This window comes from Ranitomeya variabilis, chromosome 6, assembly GCF_051348905.1.
Source record: "Ranitomeya variabilis isolate aRanVar5 chromosome 6, aRanVar5.hap1, whole genome shotgun sequence".
In the NCBI taxonomy this organism is placed as follows: domain Eukaryota; kingdom Metazoa; phylum Chordata; class Amphibia; order Anura; family Dendrobatidae; genus Ranitomeya; species Ranitomeya variabilis.
This window is the reverse complement of record NC_135237.1, coordinates 139,146,537-139,166,179: the sequence shown is the minus strand read 5'-3', so window position 1 is coordinate 139,166,179 and position 19,643 is coordinate 139,146,537. Positions and strand designations below refer to the sequence as shown.

The window sequence follows — 19,643 nt, the reverse complement described above, 5'->3', positions numbered from 1 at the left end:
TTTGCTTTGATAGAAGGCACCAGAACACGGTTCTGAACAGGGAATCTGCCAGTAGGTTTTTGCTATGCCATCAGAGGACAGTATGCTGTGGGGGTGGAGAGTTTGATTCCAGTGATGTGACTCTTACTGGGTTGTGTTTTTAAAATAAATACATTATCAGCAGAAGATTATCACTACAGGACTAGATATTTTCTGCTATGTGGTCCTCCTGTTGTGGAACTGCACCCCCACCACTGATTAGTAGCTTTCTGTCTACAGTGGTGTGGTGGGCGGGCTTATTCATGGTGGTGGGGGGGTTATACATGGCTCAGCATTTGAGCACTGATAGATCTGCATCAGATTAAACAGTAATTGTCTCAAAATGACAACATGCAGACAAGAAAGTAACATCGCTGGTATCAGGGTCTCAGCCCCTACATTATGCTGCTCTAGCATTCCATAAAAACCTGCTGACAGATTCATTCTAATAGTGTCCTGGTTTTCTTTTATATCGCGATGTTGGTCATGTGCATGTATATCGTTTACCTAGGAAAGAAATGGCTCCCGTGTGCACTATGAAAAATCAAACCCTGCAGAGGCAGGGTAGTCCCTGGGAATGGTTTTAACTTGGAACTTTAGGTGCTGGTATTCATGTGGGTATTTGACATACAGTCTACGGTACCTAAAAATTGCTGTAGACCAAGCACATGCATTAGAGGTCCTACTCCTGATGGCTCACCTTTCCTTCTACCTCCCCCTGAGTTTAGGTGCTTTCACATGCATTTAGGCATTCATTCAGTGGCCCTGTAGGGGCTTCTGTCCGAACACCCAGCAAAACGGGACTCTGAGGTATAGCCATAGACTAAAATGGTGCTACAGAGGGACGTGCGCTCTGTCATGCATCATTTCCAGCTGTATACGGCTACTGGAGGTGGACACTCAGACGTAGTAGACCACATCTGTGTGTCGGTCTAGAGTAGGCGTAAAAGCCCGAAAATGAGGCACGGCAGAGCGCACATTTGTTCTGCAGGCACCATTACAGTCTAAGGCCCCATCGTCACATACATCAGAATCTCACTTTGTGGGTGGGGGTTTGGACATAAGACCCGACAGGGCCAACGAACGAGGACCTTAACGCAATGTGAAGGCACCCCTAGTGATAGCAGTAGGGAGGGGTTTGTACATAGATTTCCAACCCATGGAGGTAAAGTATATCAGGAAAGGCAGAGAAAACAAGCTGTATAAAAAGGAGGAAAGAATATGGTGAAAAAAAAAATCCAAAGACATACTAATAGGGAATTTCGATGGTTAGTCCCAATAGGGACAGTGATAATTTATAGATCACGGTTAAAAAAATAAATAAATAACTAGATCTCGAGTATGTGAATTATTTATATTAGCTGAAGATTTAGATACGATAAACTAAACTATTAGAACATAACTACAACTTTGCATTTAAAAGAGTACTTTATAGAATAAAACACTCTCCTGCTTTTATATATTTCCTGAAACTAAAAATGAAAAGAAAAACAAGTACGGAGAGCTTTATCATACTTTCCAGAAAAGGGAGGGGTGTTGGCTGAATGACAAAAAAAAAAAAAAAAAAGCTGTAAACATTTTTTTTTCCTGACCGACATTCTTATACTAGTCCAAGCACTACATAAAACCCAGGCTTTCTGCAATAGAGGTGAGTTCATGTGATGCCTTCATAAGTTTTTCTTGATTTCTTTTTGTTGTAAACTTAATTATGCAATTTTCTACCAAATTATGGAAACAAACTACTGAGTACATCTCTGTTGTTGCTTTATGACTGACTTTAATATGAAACACTTTTGACTTGTTGTATATGTAATCTGAATTTCACTATTCACTCTCAGGCTAATTTATGACTAATTATGCAATGGTTATGATGAATATATGATGAATATATGATATTCAAAACTACAAAAGTATGCAAGAGATAGAGAAGAAGATAAAGTGTCAGTTGTAAACTTTTCACTGTCTATAGCACAATCTGGTTGTAATTCCCATTTTCCTTCTGATGAACTTTGCAGTCTTCTCTACAGGAGTTGCACTAATGTAACTTTCGGGAAGCTCGGCTGCACTTGATTTGTTGCTTTAATTCTGTCTAAGCCAACAAGTGGCTAATTCAGTTCAGATGGACAAAATCTGCAATAGACAAAGAAAAAAGCAAAGCAAAAAAAAAAAGAATCCTAGCAAAATCTTAGTCTATCTGATAAAGTCAATTCACAAGGCAAAATGTGCTTTAGGTACAAATCCATTATGGACGTCAGAATCTGAATTTGGAAGTTCATATTACTTTTAGATGGTCCTTAAAAATTCCTACTTAATGTAAGGAAAGATATATATCTTGGTACCGTGTTAGCCAGTGGATAGAAAAATATTTAGGATTGAGAGTCCTCAGTGGTTGATTCCTTTTAATGGCTAACTGAAAAGATGGTAACAAATTGCAAGCTTTCGAGACTACGCAGTTCCCTTTCATCAGGCATAGACTAATACAAATTCTGAAAAAACACATATTTATGCACAATACATTTTTTCTGGGCTGTATTGTGCATAAATGTGTGTTTTTTCAGAATTTGTATTAGTCTATGCCTGATGAAGGGACCTGAGTAGTCTTGAAAGCTTGCAATTTGTTACCATCTTTTCAGTTAGCTATTAACAGGTATCAACCACTGAGGATGCTCAATTCTAAATATTTTACTTAATGTAAAACATTCAAATTTTCTGGCAGAGTATACATTTTTCCAGTGACAAATTAACAATAGAATAAGATAGCCTAAAAAATCCCACAATTTCCAATAATAAAGTCAAGTTATTGGACCAAATATAAAAAACTCAAATGTTGGATAAAGGGCGAATACATACTTCCTGCTGGCTACAACACTTATCAAATAGTGATGAAACTCTTCCACCTCAGAGTAAGTACACGACTTTCATATGTATAAAATCATTTAGGCTAGGAAAACACAGACAAGTATGTCTCACTGGCACTGACGGCTGATCACAGAGCTGTGATGCAGAGAATTTGATTGTTACTCTAACGTTACTCGCAATTTAGCGCTATTACAACTACTAAAATAAGTTAATAGGAAATAGGCCAATGCTACAATATTAGTCTGGAGTCAAGTTGAGAAATTAATGAATAACACTCTTGAATTCTTTTAATACATTTCGTATAGTAGAGGGGGTAAAGGATATTACATTTCTCTGTTCTACAACTGTCCGCATGCCAAGATACAAAAAACAATGCCACATAAAGAAAACGCTACGTGTGTTTCGAAAAAGACTTGTGACACTTCTCAACCCAAGTAAACTAAGCAGTAGAATTTAATGCCAAGAAGAAGCTGCAAAAGCAAATATTATATTAGGGGTGGATACCAAAAAGTGAACCTGAGTGCTCGTGGTAATATTACCCCTTAAATCCCTTTTAAGATTAAGATAAGGGATTTAGATTCAGGCTCTACATTGTAAAAATGATACAGGTGAGCTTGAGAGTGCATATAGGCAGGAAGCTAAACTGATTAACGTTTTCTCTTAGTTGAATAAGAACGATATATCTAGCCTCTCTCTTATAACACTTTAGCAGTTATGCTATTCATATGCTTGCACAAAGGATCACAGGATATGCATTATGTGTGGAAGAAATACAATTTTGACATTTGCATAGGAAAGGGTTCTTTACAGTTAGAGTACTCTACTATACAGTGCCTTGCCCAAAGAGGTAGTAATGGCAGATACTGTGTTAGCTTATAAAAAGGCTATGCCAAGATAAAAGCATAAGCAAATACCCTGCAGTAAATAAACAGCAATAGTGAATGAAAATATAAGGTGCTTAGCTAACATAATTTTGACAAAAGAAAAAAAATGTAAAAAGCCATCCCACCACATCACGGTGACCCTATTTGGTGACTGTCCTAACCTTTAGTATTAAAGCCTTTTACCATTTGTCAAGTGACGTACATGTGTCTAAGGACGGCGAAGGACTGAGACCAGGCTAATGGACACACAGCCATGGGGAAATAATTGAACAATGTCGAGCTCAAAGCAAAAGGGAGGTCACATCTTTATTTGCACATAATAAACAAAAAAACACAACAAACTAAAAACCTAAAGAGATGAACTGGAATATAAGTTTGTGTACATGCACCATGTAGGCACATGCTCACACTGGCAACTAAACAGACACGGTCTGTTTAGTGGCCAGTGTTTAGTGGCCAGTGTGAGCATGCACCTACTTGCACATCAACTTATATTCCAGTTAATTTCTTACCGACAAAAGAAGCTGATGGACACAGGGAATCCATGAAGAAGCTGTGCTCCCTGTGGCTGCCTTGTCCGATTTCTAGATCACTTCTGGATTGTAAAGATAAAAATCTCATGCTTGGAGAAGCATTATAGATTTTTGAGGGGTCAGCAAAGATCATTGTACATATACATAGATTCAGAATGTAAGCATAAAATATACAGTGGAGCTCCAAAATTTACATACCCTGGCAGGGTCATTTGGATGTTTGGGTTGTCATTATGATTTAAAAATAGAAAACATAGTAGTTTGACAATAAATGGCTTCACCCAACCACTAACCATGAGTGGAGAAAAAGTTTCGGTGTTATCATTCATATTCTCTGAAAAAAGGCCAAAAAAACAAAACTTATTCCGGGGTATGTAAACTTTTGAGCACAACTGTATTTGCATTAAATTACTGGCTATGCATCACATTTTTCCATGATTACACAACTAAATTGTGATATAGTGGTTTTACATGATCAGCAACTCATTGAGTCACAAACATGGATTTTACAGAACTACTATTCCACTAAACAGAATGGCTAAATAAGGCTGAACAGAAAAGTTAAGGTCATATGCATAGCACGTAATAGGAAACAGCGATTTCCTATAACACGTTCTTAACCCATGGAAGATTTTACAGTATCAGGCAGAAACATACCAGATGTTCAACAATTCACAGAATGGTGTTTTGTCCTGTACATAGCAGACCAAATTTTGTAATTATTATATACACACATACACAAGCGCAGTAATATATACTAGTTTACTTATATTTACACAAATGGAGAAGAAATCTACCATTACTCACATTCTGGAGTATCTACCTACAAATTTTTTTAAGTTCTGATTCATTTTCCCAAATAATGATCACATTCTCAATCACATGTAGTTAGACAATTCTTCCATATTTTTATGTTCTATATAACCATGCAATCACATGAGCTCTTTTTGCTTCCCTACTAGGGGTCATACATATAATTGATTTTAGAACTAGTTTATGTCCAAGAGTAAAAACCAAATTGATGAAAAATGTTAACTGGAACGTAACCAAAAGAAAGGAAATACAGGCACATCTCACAAAATTAGAATATCATAAAAAAGTTAATTTATTTCAGTTCTTCAATACAAAAAGTGAAACTCATATATTATATAGAGTCATTACAGAGTGATGTATTTATTTCTGTTGATGTTGATGATTATGGCTTATAGCCAATGAAAACCCAAAAGTAATTATCTCAGTAAATTAGAATACTTTATAACACCAGCTTGGAAAAATGATTTTAAAATCAGAAATGTTGGCCTACTGAAATGTATGTTCAGTACATGCACTCAGTACTGGGTTGGGGCTCCTTTTGCATCAATTACTGCATCAATGCGGCATGGCATGGAGGCGATCAGCCTGTGGCAATGCTGAGGTGTTATGGAAGCCCAGGTTGCTTTGATAGCAGCCTTCAGATCATCTGCATTGTTGGGTCTGGTGTCTCACCTTCCTCTTGATAATACCGCATAAATTCTCTATGGGGTTTAGGTCAGACAAGTTTGCTGGCCAATCAAGCACAGTGATACTATTGTTTTTAAACCAGGAATTGGTACGTTTGGCAGTGTGGACAGGTGCCATTTAGTTCTGGAGAAAGAAATTTCCATCTCCAATAAACTTGTTGGCAGAGGGAAGCATGAAATGTGCTAAAATTTCCTAGTAGACGGCTGCGCTGACTTTGGTCTTGATAAAACACAGTGGACCTACACCAGCAGATGACATGGCTCCTGAAACCATCATTGATTGTAGATACTTCACATTAGACCTTGGAAATCAAGGTCCCAGAGGCTGGAGGAAGAGTCGAGAGGCGCACAATCCAAGCTGCTTGAGGTCGTGAGAAGTTTCCACAATCAGTGATGGTTTAGGGAGCCATGACATCTGCTGACGTAGGTCCATTGTGTTTTATCAAGACCAAAGTCAACGTGGCTGTCTGACAGGAAATTTTAGAGCACTTCATGCTTCCCTCTGCCGACAAGCTATTTGGATTTGGAAATTTAATTCTTCAGCAGGACTTGGCACCTTTCCACACTGCCAAAAGTACCAATGCATACAAAGAGTAAATGTTCCAGCTCCTTAAAAAAAATTTTCTTTATTGTCCAATAGTTAAAATATCATAGTGGGCACAATCCTTTGTGGATAATAGTATGCACAGAGCAGGCACTTAGTGCATACTCTTTGTATGCTGTGGATCACGCCTAGTCCTGACGGAGTTCCGAGCACCTGTGGTGGTCGGTGAGCTGGCTAGGGCTTCACGCCCAAATTTTACTTTTTTGCAACAGTACCAATACCTGGTTTAAAAAACAACAGTATCGCTATGCTTGATTGGCCAGCAAACTCACCTGACCTTAACCCCATAGAGAATCTATGGAGAATTGTAAAGAAGATGAGAGACACCAGACCCAACAATACAGACAAGCTGAAGGCTGCTATCAAAGCAACCTAGGCTTCAATAACATCTCAGCAGTGCCACAGGCTGATCGCCGCCATGCCACGCCACACTGATGCAGTAATTGATGCAAAAAGAGCCCCGACAAAGTATTGAGTGCATTTACTGAACATACATTTCAGTAGGCCAACATTTAAGATTTTAAAATAATTTTTCAAGTTATAAAGTATTCTAATTTATGGAGATAATTACTTTTGGGGTTTCATTGGCTGTAAGCCATAATCATCAACATTAACAGATATAAACACTTGAAATACATCACTCTGTTTATAATGACTCTAATATATGATTTTCACTTTATGTATTGAAGAACAGAAATAATTTAACTTTTTGATGATATTCTAATTTTGCGAGATGCACCTGTAGTTATAGTATATAATTATTATTTATTCATATAGCACCATTGATTCCATGGTGCTGTACATGAGAAGGGGTTACATACAAATTACAGATATCACTTACAGTAAGCAGACTATCAATTACAGACTGATACAGAGGGGCGAGGACCCTGCCCATGCAAAATTACATTTTACAGGATGGTGGGGAAGGAGACAATAGGTCGAGGGTTGCAGGAGCTCTGGTGTTGGTGAGGCAGTAGCTCCGGTAGTGGTGAGGAGGCAGCAGGGTAACTGCCGGCTGTAAGCTTTCTTGAAGAGGTGGGTTTTCAGGTTCCATCTGAAGGACCGAATGTGGTAGATAGTCGGATGTGTTGGGGCAAAGAATTCCAGAGGATGGGGTATATTCGGGAGAAGTCTTGGAGGCGGCTGGGTGAGGAGCGAATAAGTGTGGAGGAGAGAAGGTGGTCTTGGGAGGACCGGAGATTGCGTGAGGGAAGATATCGGAAGATTAGTTCAGAGATATATGGAGGAGTCAAGTTGTGGCTGGCTTTGTAGGTCAGTATTAGTAATTTGAACTGGATACGCTGAGGGAATGGGAGCCAGTGAAGAGATTCTCAGAGAGGGAAGCGGAGGAGTAGCAAGGAGAGAGATGAATTAGTCAGGCAGCAGAGTTAAGGATGGACTGGAGAGGTGCAAGGGTGTTAGCAGGGAGGCCACAGAAAAGGATGTTGCAGTAGTCGAGGTGGGAGATGTTGAGGCATGCACAAGCATTTTAGTAGATTGACGGTTGAGGAAAGGACGGATTCTGGAGATATTTTTGAGCTGGAGGCGACAGGAGGTGGAAAGAGATTGGATGTGCGGTTTGAAGGACAGGGCAGAGTCAAGTGTTACTCAGAGGCAGCGGACTTCTGGTATGGGGGAGAGCGTGATGTCGTTAATTACGATAGGTTAGGTAAGGAAGATCTATGAGATGGAGGAAAGATGATGAGTTCAGATTTGTTCACATTGAGTTTGAGGAAGCGAGAGGAGAAGGAGGATATGGCTGATAGACACTCCGGGATTCTGGACAGCAGAGAGGTGACATCTGGGCCAGAGAGGTAGATCTGAATGTCATCAGCATAAAGGTGGTACTGGAATCCATGGGGCTTTATGAGTTGTCCCAAGACAAGTGTATATACTGAGAAGAGTAAGGGTATGTGCACACGTCCGGATTTCTTGCAGAAATTTCCTGAAGAAAACCGGAAATTTTCTGCAAGAAATCAGCATTTTTTTTTTGCGGTTTTTTTTCTGTTTTTTTAGCATTCTGCAAGCGTAATTAGCTTGCAGAATGCTAAAGTTTTCCAAGCGATCTGTAGCATCGCTTGGAAAACTGACTGACAGGTTGATCACACTTGTCAAACATAGCGTTTGACAAGTGTGACCATCTTTTTACTATAGATGCTGCCTATGCAGCATCTATAGTAAAAGATAGAATGTTTAAAAATAATAAAAAAAATAAAAAAAAATGGTTATACTCACCTGCAGGCGTCCGTTCCTATAGATGCCGGTGTGGTTCAGGACCTTCCATGACGTCGCGGTCACGTGAGCGGTCACATGACCGGTCTCGACCAATCACAAGACCGCGACGTCATCGCAGGTCCTTCACCGCACTCCAGCTATAGAAACCGAAGCGGCAGCATGCAGTGGAGAGGCGGGAAGACATCGAAGGTGAGTATATCACTATTTTTTATTTTAATTCTTTTTTTAACCAATTATATGGTGCCCAGTCCGTGGAGGAGAGTCTCCTCTCCTCCACCCTGGGTACCAACCGCACATAATCTGCTTACTTCCCGCATGGTGTGCACAGCCCCGTGCAGGAAGTAAGCAGATCAATGCACTCCTAGGTGTGCGGAATCCCCTGCAATTCCGCATTTTAATGAACATGTTGCTTTTTTTTCCGCGATGCAATTTTTTCGCGGAAAAAAAGGCTACATTTGCACAAAAAATGCGGAATACACTGAAAATAATGGGAGGCATATGTTAGCGTTTTTTTCACGTTTTTATCACGTTTTTATAGTGAAAAACGCGAAAAAAACGCGAAAAATACTGAGCGTGTGCACATGGCCTAAGGGTCCTAGAACAGAGCCTTCGGGGACTCCAACAGAGAGAGGGCGGGATGAGGAGGTAGTGTGGGAGTGGGAGATGCTGGATGTGCGGTTGGAAAGGTATGAGGAGACTCAGGATAGGGAGAGGTGTTTGATGCCAAAGGAGGAGAGGATATGTAGTAGGAGGCAGTGGTCAACTGTGTCGAAAGCAGAGGACAGGTCTAGAAGGAGGAGTATAGAGTATTGTCCGTTAGCTTCGGCTGTAAGTAGGTCTGTAAGTAGTATATGGGCATTATTGTGCTGATCTATAGGATGAATCATTGAACTCCATACAATATGCAGTAAAATCTCTTTTATAGTCACTGGTAAGCTGAATGAATCCCTGCTTTTTAATAGTGGATTTAAAAAGCTGCAGTCCAACCTCTGAATCTCCAGTAAGAGGCCACATTACAGGACTGGTTATGAGAAAAAAAAGTCTAATTAATAAGATATGCTAATTAGGTGCTTTGTGCAATCTAGGCATGGCTAAAGTAGTTCATCACACTGTCCTATTTAATTTTATTTTTATCCATCTCTGCCCTCCTGTGGCTCATTTAAAGCCAGAGCTGTGGCCAATCAAGAAAGTAGGTAGAAATAGGTAGAGAACAAGCAAGTGAGAAGGTGCACAGACCCGCTCAAGCATATCAAGAAAGCACGGAGCACTTAGACATTTTTAAGTAAAGAACTATTTCTGGCAAGTGTCACAACAAATTTTGACACCAAGGTACGATTGTTATCAGGGCTACGGCCGCTACAAGTTTCTGTGCTTGGTTTAAACAGTCGTTTTGTGCAGACAAACTCTCAATATGTCAAAAGACAAAAGTATGATTTGCAACAAGAAATGTTTATTAAATTCTTTAGTTCAGAAAAGCCCAGTAACAGACAGATGAGGGGACAAAAAACAAAACAAGCTGATGTTAATTTTTAGAGCAATGTATGTGCTCCATAAGATGGAATTATATTATTTGCCCTATTGGGGAATATGACCTGATAAGAGTGCTGGCACTCACTTGTCACTTGGAAACCTGAAATGCTAATAAAAAGTGTCTCTTGCTCTGGTGAACTTGGTCACATATTACATACTCCAAGTACTCAGCTAATCCCCTTGGCCACCTTCATGAGAAATATCCTGATGAAGAGATGAAGAACTCTTCTCAATTTATTTTGTAAAATTTAGTTTGCTGGCTTGCTTAGAAGTCTGATAATTGCGAGTGAGTCTCCTTACGAGAGCTCAATTCCCAATTGGCCCATATACCGCAATTAGGTCCCAACAGCCTTGGTCTTTTGAGTAGAGCCAGATAGTTCATCCTGACTTAATAGGCATAGATGAGATAAAAAGGCTTGGTGGGCCTGATTGTACCTATCCCTCCTCTTCTTACTGCTGTATTAGCCATATAGCTAAATATTTTAGACATATCAGTTCTATTTCGGTAAGCAAAACTAAATCTGCCTTACTCATCTTTCCCAAATGCTTCAGTCAGTTTAACACCACTGAGATACGGCATGGACTCAATGATGATATGTACTTGTGTGGCACACTGGAAGGTCTCCATATTACCAGTAGCCATGGTGTGAACTAAAGCAAGATCTCATTCTCCAATTATTGGGTTCTTTCTACCCAACTAGTCGTGAGCATTTATTTATGAATACACTTGTTTTTCCCAGGCAATTTCCATCCTACTATAGATAAAATAACTTGTAGCTGCCTAGATTATGTGGATGGAAGTAGAATATTCCCTGATGATCATAAAATATTCTTATTATGATACAGATAAATTGTCTGCTGTTAATTCTTCTGACTTATCATGCGAGTAGCCATAAAGCCTCCTTCACACGTCCGTGAAAAACTGGTACTGTGCCATCGGTGCTTTCCATCTGTGTGTCATCCGTGGGATCGTGTTTGGCATCAGTGTTTTTCCAGTATGGATAAAGGAGGAATTAAACAACTAAGGTTTCTCCTGTACTTTAAAATGTTAAACACAAAGTTTATGGATGCCATCTGTGTGAAGTATGTGTTTTTCAAAGACCCAGAGACTTTTATCGGCCCTTTACATCCGTGCTGCCGGGGAAAAAAAACACAGACATGTCTACGTTTTACACGCACACACAATGCATGTAAAAACACGAACATGTGAAGAGCAGCATAGATTATAATGGGTACATGTGGTATCTGTGAAAAAAACGGATACCACACATACTTGAAACACAGACATGTGAAGGAGGCCTTAGACCACATTAGTTGTGGAGGATACATCATTTATATTTTTCTATATGGTCTTAAAAAGGTACATTAGCCATATCTAATTGAAGAGGTTTTTGAATGGCCTAAGAGTTTTATGCACCGGCAGACTGAGCTTTCTTATGAAGTAATTGGGCCACAGATTTGTTTAATGGCTATGAATATATAGTGAAATTTTCCTGACGGGTCAAGACTGGCATTCGGTTGGGTTCATTTTCCAGTCCTTTTGTGGTCTCTGGGCAAAACGGATCATATGTAGACAATACACAGATCAATGGCAGCCTATGTACTAAGAAATGGAATGAAGGATCAACGTGCAGAGCAGCATGCAGAAATTATGGGCATGACTGGTCTGATTATTTCAGCAGTTACCTGAATCCACCATAAATATGTATTTTTTTTATAATGTACATTATTTTGGGAAAAATATGCATTTATCTCTAGCAAGGAATCCGACACGCACATTGCACTGTCAGTGGAGGGGGAGAAGTAAATGAGCCCAAATTGTTGCCTCCTGAAGCAAACATCGAATACGTATTTCTTTTTTTATTCTTTGAACTGTAGTGTGATACTTTTGGTTAGCACTTTTTTTTTAAAACTTTAAGCATTCTCTATACAGATCATTTACAGGTTTTTAATGTAAAAACTTAATAGGAATGCAGTGCTATATTATCTAATTTGTTTTTCCCGTACATTCCTCCATTTGCATTATAATGGCTAGGGAGATAAAAAACAGACAAGTCACAGATGCTGGTCTACTGATAACTATTCATAAGGAGTAGGGAACATCCTTTACAAGCTCTTTCCTCCATCATGGCCAGCTGCCAGCTCTACAAAACCTATTGTCCACTCTGAAATAGACTTGAATACTCTATAAACGTTACTAACAAATTTAAAGATTGTGACGAGACACATACCTAGAACAGAAATATTCTCCCTAAAAATGTACTAATTCTCCATTTTCCTTAATAGAAGCAACAGAATGAATCAACACATAACCTCCACAGCAATGACAACCACTGAAAGTTATGAAGATTACAATCACACAGCTTTTGATTATGAGAATTATGAAGAACTTTGTACAAAGCATGACATCCGCAGATTTGCTTCCGTTTTCCTTCCAGTGTTCTACTCTGTGGCGTTCGTGCTGGGCATAGCTGGAAATTCCTCAGTGGTTGCCATTTATGCATATTATAAGAAAATTAAAACCAAGACTGATGTCTACCTGTTGAACCTAGCGGTGGCAGATTTGCTGTTGCTCTTCACCCTTCCCTTCTGGGCCGTTGATGCTTCCATTGGTTGGCAGTTTGGACATGCAATGTGCAAGATAACCTCTGCTTTGTACACAGTAAACTTCAGCTCGGGTATGCAGTTTCTGGCTTGCATTAGTTTGGACCGGTACTTTGCAGTGCTTAGAGTATCAACACATCAAAATTTCAAGAGAAGATGCTTAGCAATTTGCCTTTTTGTTTGGATCACTTCAGCATTGCTGAGCATCCCCGACTTACAATTCAGTGACGTAAAGGAACACAATGGAAAGCATGCCTGCCTACCAACATATCCTAAAGAGTCAGTAAGACAGGTCACGGCCTTTATTCAGATCCTGGAAACCGTGTGCTGCTTTGTAATCCCTTTCATCATCATGCTGTTCTGCTATTCTTCCATGGCCAAAGTCCTTATAAAAACCCCAAACATTAAAAGATTTAGGTCACTGAAGGTCTTATTGGCAGTGGTGGGGATTTTTCTTATCACTCAGCTCCCATACAATGCCATCAAATTCTGGAGAGCCATTGATATAGTATATGTTCTGATAACAAGTTGCCAGGCCAGCAAAACTATAGACTTAATGATGCAAGTGACAAGCAGCATGGCATTATTTCACTGCTGCCTCAATCCGCTTTTATACGCTTACATGGGAACCACATTTAAAACTTACATTGCGAAAACAGTGAAAAAAGTTGGCTCTTGGAGAAGACCAAGATCTGAGAGTGCTGAAGAGTACGCCATGTATTCTGACAATCACATGGAAGAAACAAACAGTTTTTCTATCTAATACTCTTAGAATAATGTGTTTAGATAAACTTGTAGAACGTCAGTGACAAGAGTGAACTAAAATACAACTTGTTATTGTAAAAATGCCAGATTCATAATTCCACCGTGCTGTGAGCAAGTCTATCCAGCACTCTAATAGTACAGTGTAAGCTAACAATATAACTAACTGAAAATCGTCCATATCATTTAGTTAGGACATGATGCTGAGGCCACTAGGAAAATATAAAATGAATCCTCTCTTTCTACACCTGTTTCAATCCTAGCCCAATTCAAGTACCTAAAGCTATTGATACAAGACTCACTAATATTGTTGGTTGGATACTGATACATAATTATTAGTGATGAGTGAAAGTCCTCGGATAAAGTGTTATCTGAGCACGCTCATGTGCCAACAGTGTCTTCGTTATACTTGAAAAATATGCTTGAGTCTTCACGGCTGCATGTCTTGCAGCTGTTCGACAGCTGCAACATATGATGGATTGACTGTTTGCTAGACAATCCCTTCATGTGTTGCAGCTAGTGAACAGCCGCGAGACACGTAGCTGCGGGGACTTGACCATATATTTTGAGCACGCCGAAGACAGTTGGCTAGCTCATGAGCATCCCCGGATAACACCTTATCAGACCGCGTTTGCTCATCACTAATAATTATCAATTTGTAATCTAGATTAGTTTCTGCCGCCCACTTGACAGCAAACATCAGGAGACTACTGACCACCAAAGTCAAACATTATATACTCTTGTGCCAAGCAAAATAAATAGTCCCCCGATGAGCTGCTGTCAAATGGGCGGATGAAGAATGCCAAGACTGCAAATTGGTAATTCTATATCAGTATCCAGCAATAAATACAAGCGAGTCTTATATAACTAGTTTATTACATAATTTAGTCGGGCAAGGTTAGGAACCAGTGGAATTTATAGAAATCATTCTTCTTTCTTCAAAGAGTTGCTAGCTCTAGTTTAGTGGCCTCAACTATTGGCTGTTCACAATTTTCATTTAGGCTGTAATTATTAGCAAACACTGTAGTATTAATCTGGTGGATACATTTGCTCACAGAATGGTGAAATTGTAAAATGGAATTTTTAAAAACAATAAAAAAAAGTTATACATTTTAGTCCACTCAAGTCAATAATAATACATTTTAAAATTAGACTCATAAGTATTCAATGTTTTTTGGAGAGAAAATGTGTAAACTTGTAGAGAGCACAGGAAATCTATCATATCTGTTACAAATATACATGTTTGTGTAAAAAGCTGGGACAAAGTGTCATGCACAGTGTAGGACCTGAACGTCATACACTGAATACAGAAGCCATGAACCGTCCCCTTCAGGCTCCACACGAGACATAACATAATATCAGGTTTTCCTGGAAAGTCATTTTAAAAGGGTTTCTAAACTATTTATATTGTATGTACACTAGCTATAAGTAATGAACATTGATTTAGGACTTTGATGTAAATCTGAATGTACTGAACTGATGACTACATTAAAAAACGTATTCCCAAAAGTCACATAACTATAATCACTGGTAACTTGGCACAGGAATAAGAGGCATCGAGAGATCTCTCGAACTACAAAGGCTGATTAAAAATAACCATATTTTGGCTTTCATGTCTGGCATTTATGTCCTAGTAAAATGGTTTCATCTTCTGATACAAATAATAACATTACACCACTACCATTATGTGCACAAGCCTGCACCACAATTGGCTGTATATAATCATTTACATGTAGCAATGATATCAGAGAGTTACCCAAACTACATGGAGGTCACAAGGCCGAGTCCCATAGGGATATGTAAATGTAGATCGTTTCAATGTGCAACAGCCCATCTCAAGTCATCACATAACTATTTATACACTGTGATACTATGATCTTTGATCAAAATTTAGAGTCCAAGATCAATTATAATTGCAATTCTGACTATGCAAGTGTAAGTCGCATGGGAAGATTACACTTAGGGCTCATTCAGATGTCCTTTTTCCTCACGTATGGAAAAAAAAGTACAGATTATTTTGATCAGGCCTTTATCAGTGTGGTCTGAATGCCATCTGTTTTTCTAGTATGCGAGTCTTACACCCTGCCGCATTTCCTTGTTCCTGGCTCTTGCTACACATAGATGTCCTTGATAAAGACGGCTCTAGGTCAATCGTTGGACGTTTTGATTCCTTGCTGGATCAAAATACCGGAAATAACCACTATAGCAAGACCTACAAGTCCCATTTTCTTTTTTGTGGTGCTGAGGTTTCTACTTCGATTAGTCTGGACCACGAGCAACTTCCTCAAGCACACTATAATAAAAAAGACAGCGCTGATGGTCTGTCTCCTTCACTAGTCCTTTCTATGAAAAATGAGAGTTTGAATTTATATGTAAATGATGTTGGAGAGCTATTGTAGATCTGAAGCCTCTGTCACTCAAGCTCTATTCCTTGCCCAATGCCGCTTCCTGCTTGACTGATGGCTCCTTTGCCTGAAGTCACACAGCATGCAGGCTGTCAGTCAACTAGGAGGAGGCAGCTCTGGGCAAATACAAGGAGAACATACAAATTCCTTGCAGATGTTGTAATTTGTGGGATTTGACCCCAGTGCTGCAAGGATTCAGTGCTAACCACTGAGCGACCATGATGCCCAATGATCCAGTCACCAAACTATTAGAAGCTGGATTCATATATGAAAATGAATGAAAAATTTACTAAAGTGGATGTTTTTTTTATTTTACAAGTGTGCAGCACTAAAGGAAAAAATAATATTAAAACAACCAGTCGTGTAACTCACTCTTTCCTGCTCTGGTCTTTATTGATTGGCTGCAGTGGTCAGGTGAGCTATAAACGAGACATCATGGCAGAAGACCATCACTGGGCTACATCAGCCGAGCTACGGAGCACAATTTGCTGCAGCGCTCATGAGCACTGCAGCCAATCACGAAGCTGTAGAGCAAGCTTTAGATCACTGGTGTATCATGTAGAACATTTTTATTTAATCCATTCTTCTGCCTTGTTTACCCTGCTTTGTTTTGGCTTGTATAATACATTTCAGGTCTATTGATTTCACGAGAAACAGAATAAATATTTATTACCACAGCAATTCACAATCTTTTCAAATATTTAAATTATATTAAAATAAAGGCCGATATAAAATAATCACTGTTCCATTTACTGCTGACAGATTTATTCCAAATATTTTAAAGTAATAAAAAAAGATTTAAAAGAGCCAACCCCCATAAGTAAACATTACAGTCCCGAATAGGGCTTATGGGCTCCACATCTTGGCATAGTTGGCTTTTTTGCTGCACATACAATTCTGTGCAGTTAATAAATTACAGCATAACCAATATCCTTCCACCTCAGCTCCATATGTCCATCTCATACGATGGGTCCGATTTGCTGTCAGAGCAGATAACGTTCTGTACAGCTGTCTGCAGTTTTGCTGAGAACGGATGTTGAGCGCTTCTTCCATAACTGACAGCTGATGTGTGACTTGAGCACGCGCAGTATAACTTTCTATACAGTGATCTGGTTGAACAGTGCAGGCCAGCAGTCTACATCACAGAAGAAGCTTTGAGTCTCCATTTTCAGGGATGTCTCATATGAACATGCCGATTTCCCCTGAGCAGTGCTAGGAGCACGGCTCACAGTGGGTAATGGGCGCTTCACAGTCTCTGCACATAACCCACTTTCTACTGAAAAACCATCTGCACATGCTCGACCAGGGCAGGAGAATCCTGCTACTGGACCAACTATATATTTTTAGCAGCCTCTAAGAAGAAAATTATGTAATAATTGTGTAAAAATATAAATTTGCAAAAACGTAAAATAAATGTGTAAAATGTAGTATTTTTTAAAGCTCCTTTATATAGGGTGTTTTTATTTTCATGGGAAAACCCCATTTAAAAACCACACATTGTAAATGTATAGAGCTGGAGCTGATCGTCATCTTACTTAATAGTAGATAATTTTCTAAATTAAGTACAGTATATTCCAAAATGTAGTAACGGGCGTAAACTGGAAAAATTCTTGACTGCGATATATTTTTGTCTCTAGTTACCGCCAGGTAAAAGATGCACCAAGCTCATCTTTGGCTCATCTAAAGGTACCTTCACACGAAACGACTTTACAACGAGAACGACAACGAGCTGATCGCTGCAGCGTCGCTGTTTACATCGCTGTAGAGATGTCAAACACAGCAGCTCCAGAACGACGCAGGAGCGATCCTGTGACGTAGCGGTGACGCACTTATCGTTCTCACAGGTCGTTAGCTCCATGTTTAACATTGCTGGCATCGTTGCTTTTGCTGTCAAACACGACGATACACGGCGATCTGACGACCAAATAAAGTTCTGGCCTTCTAGCTCCGACCAGCGATATCACAGCAGGATCCAGATCGCTGCTGCGTGTCAAACACAACGATATCGCTATCCAGGACGCTGCAACGTCACGGATCGTTGTCGTTCTCGTTGTAAAGTCGTTTCGTGTGAAGGTACCTTTAGTCCAGCGAACTCTGCATCAAGACTGGTGGAAGCAATGCCTGTCCTAATGACTTTGCCACTCTATTTTGAGACTAAAGGTACCTTCACACGAAGCGACGCTGCAGCGATAGCGACAACGATGCCGATCGCTGCAGCGTCGCTGTTTGATCGCTGGAGAGCTGTCACACAGACCGCTCTCCAGCGACCAACGATGCCGAGGTCCCCGGGTAACCAGGGTAAACATCGGGTTGCTAAGCGCAGGGCCGCGCTTAGTAACCCGATGTTTATCCTGGTTACCAGCGTAAAAGTAAAAAAAACAAACAGCACATACTTACATGCGTCCCCCAGCGTCTGCTTCCTGACACTGACTGAGCTCCGGCCCTAACAGCACAGCGGTGACGTCACCGCTGTGCTTTCACTTTCACTTTTAGGGCCGGCGCTCAGTAAGTGTCAGGAAGCAGACGCTGGGGGACGCATGTAAGTATGTGCTGTTTGTTTTTTTTACTTTTACGCTGGTAACCAGGGTAAACATCGGGTTACTAAGCGCGGCCCTGCGCTTGGTAACCCGATGTTTACCCTGGTTACCAGTGTAAAACATCGCTGGTATCGTTGCTTTTGCTTTCAAACACAACGATACACAGCAATCGGACGACCAAATAAAGTTCTGGACTTTATTCAGCGACCAGCGACATCACAGCAGGATCCTGATCGCTGCTGCGTGTCAAACGAAACGATATCGCTAGCCAGGACGCTGCAACGTCACGGATCGCTAGCGATGTCGTTTCGTGTGAAGGTACCTTAACTAGACTAAAAAAGAAAAAAATCAATTACAAACTGAAGTTAGTGGGTAACGCAGACAATGGGAGTTCTGTACATACTTGACTTCTGTCCCTTAAGGTACCGTCACATTAAGCGACGCTGCAGCGATAGCGACAGCGATGCCGATCGCTGCAGCGTCGCTGTTTGGTCGCTGGAGAGCTGTCACACAGACCGCTCTCCAGCGACCAACGATGCCGAGGTCCCCGGGTAACCAGGGTAAGCATCGGGTTGCTAAGCGCAGGGCCGCGCTTAGTAACCCGATGTTTACCCTGGTTACCAGCGTAAAAGTTAAAAAAACAAACACTACATACTCACCTGCGTGTCCCCCAGCGTCTGCTTCCTGACACTGACTGAGCTCCGGCCCTAACAGCACAGCGGTGACGTCACCGCTGTGCTTTCACTTTCAGTTTAGGGCCGGCGCTCAGTCAGTGTCAGGAAGCAGAGGCTGGGGGACGCGCTGGTGAGTATGTGCTGTTTGTTTTTTTAACTTTTACGCTGGTAACCAGGGTAAACATCGGGTTACTAAGCGCGGCCCTGCGCTTAGTAACCCGATGTTTACCCTGGTTACCAGTGTAAAATATCGCTGGTATCCTTGCTTTTGCTGTCAAACACGGCGATACACGGCGACCTAGCGACCAAATAAAGTGCAGACCTTCTAGCAGCGACCAGCAATTTCACAGCGGGATCCAGATCGCTGCTGCGTGTCAAATACAGCGATATCGCTATCCAGGTCGCTGCAACGTCACGGATCGCTGGCGATATCGCCTAGTGTGACGGTACCTTTACAGAGCAGCGTGTGCACACACAGGACAGATATCAGCGTGCCTGT

At 40.5% G+C, this 19,643-nt stretch overlaps 2 protein-coding genes across 2 annotated transcripts in view; one reads left to right on the top strand and one right to left on the bottom strand.

The window, feature by feature from the left end:
- The window catches only part of ACAD11 (acyl-CoA dehydrogenase family member 11), a 106,957-nt gene that overhangs the window by 19,019 nt on the left and 68,295 nt on the right, over positions 1-19,643 (bottom strand). The gene's annotated exons all lie outside the window — the stretch shown is intronic.
- LOC143782013 (atypical chemokine receptor 4-like) lies at positions 1,586-15,140 on the top strand. The gene is made up of 2 exons (XM_077269056.1): positions 1,586-1,666; positions 12,449-15,140. Exon 2 carries the CDS (start codon positions 12,459-12,461, stop codon positions 13,527-13,529), a length of 1,071 nt encoding a protein of 356 aa, XP_077125171.1. The 5' UTR covers positions 1,586-1,666; positions 12,449-12,458; the 3' UTR covers positions 13,530-15,140.

Coding starts and splice junctions, on each gene's coding strand:
- LOC143782013 (XM_077269056.1), top strand. CDS start 12,459: ATGAATCAACACATAACCTCCACAGCAATGACAACCACTGAAAGTTAT.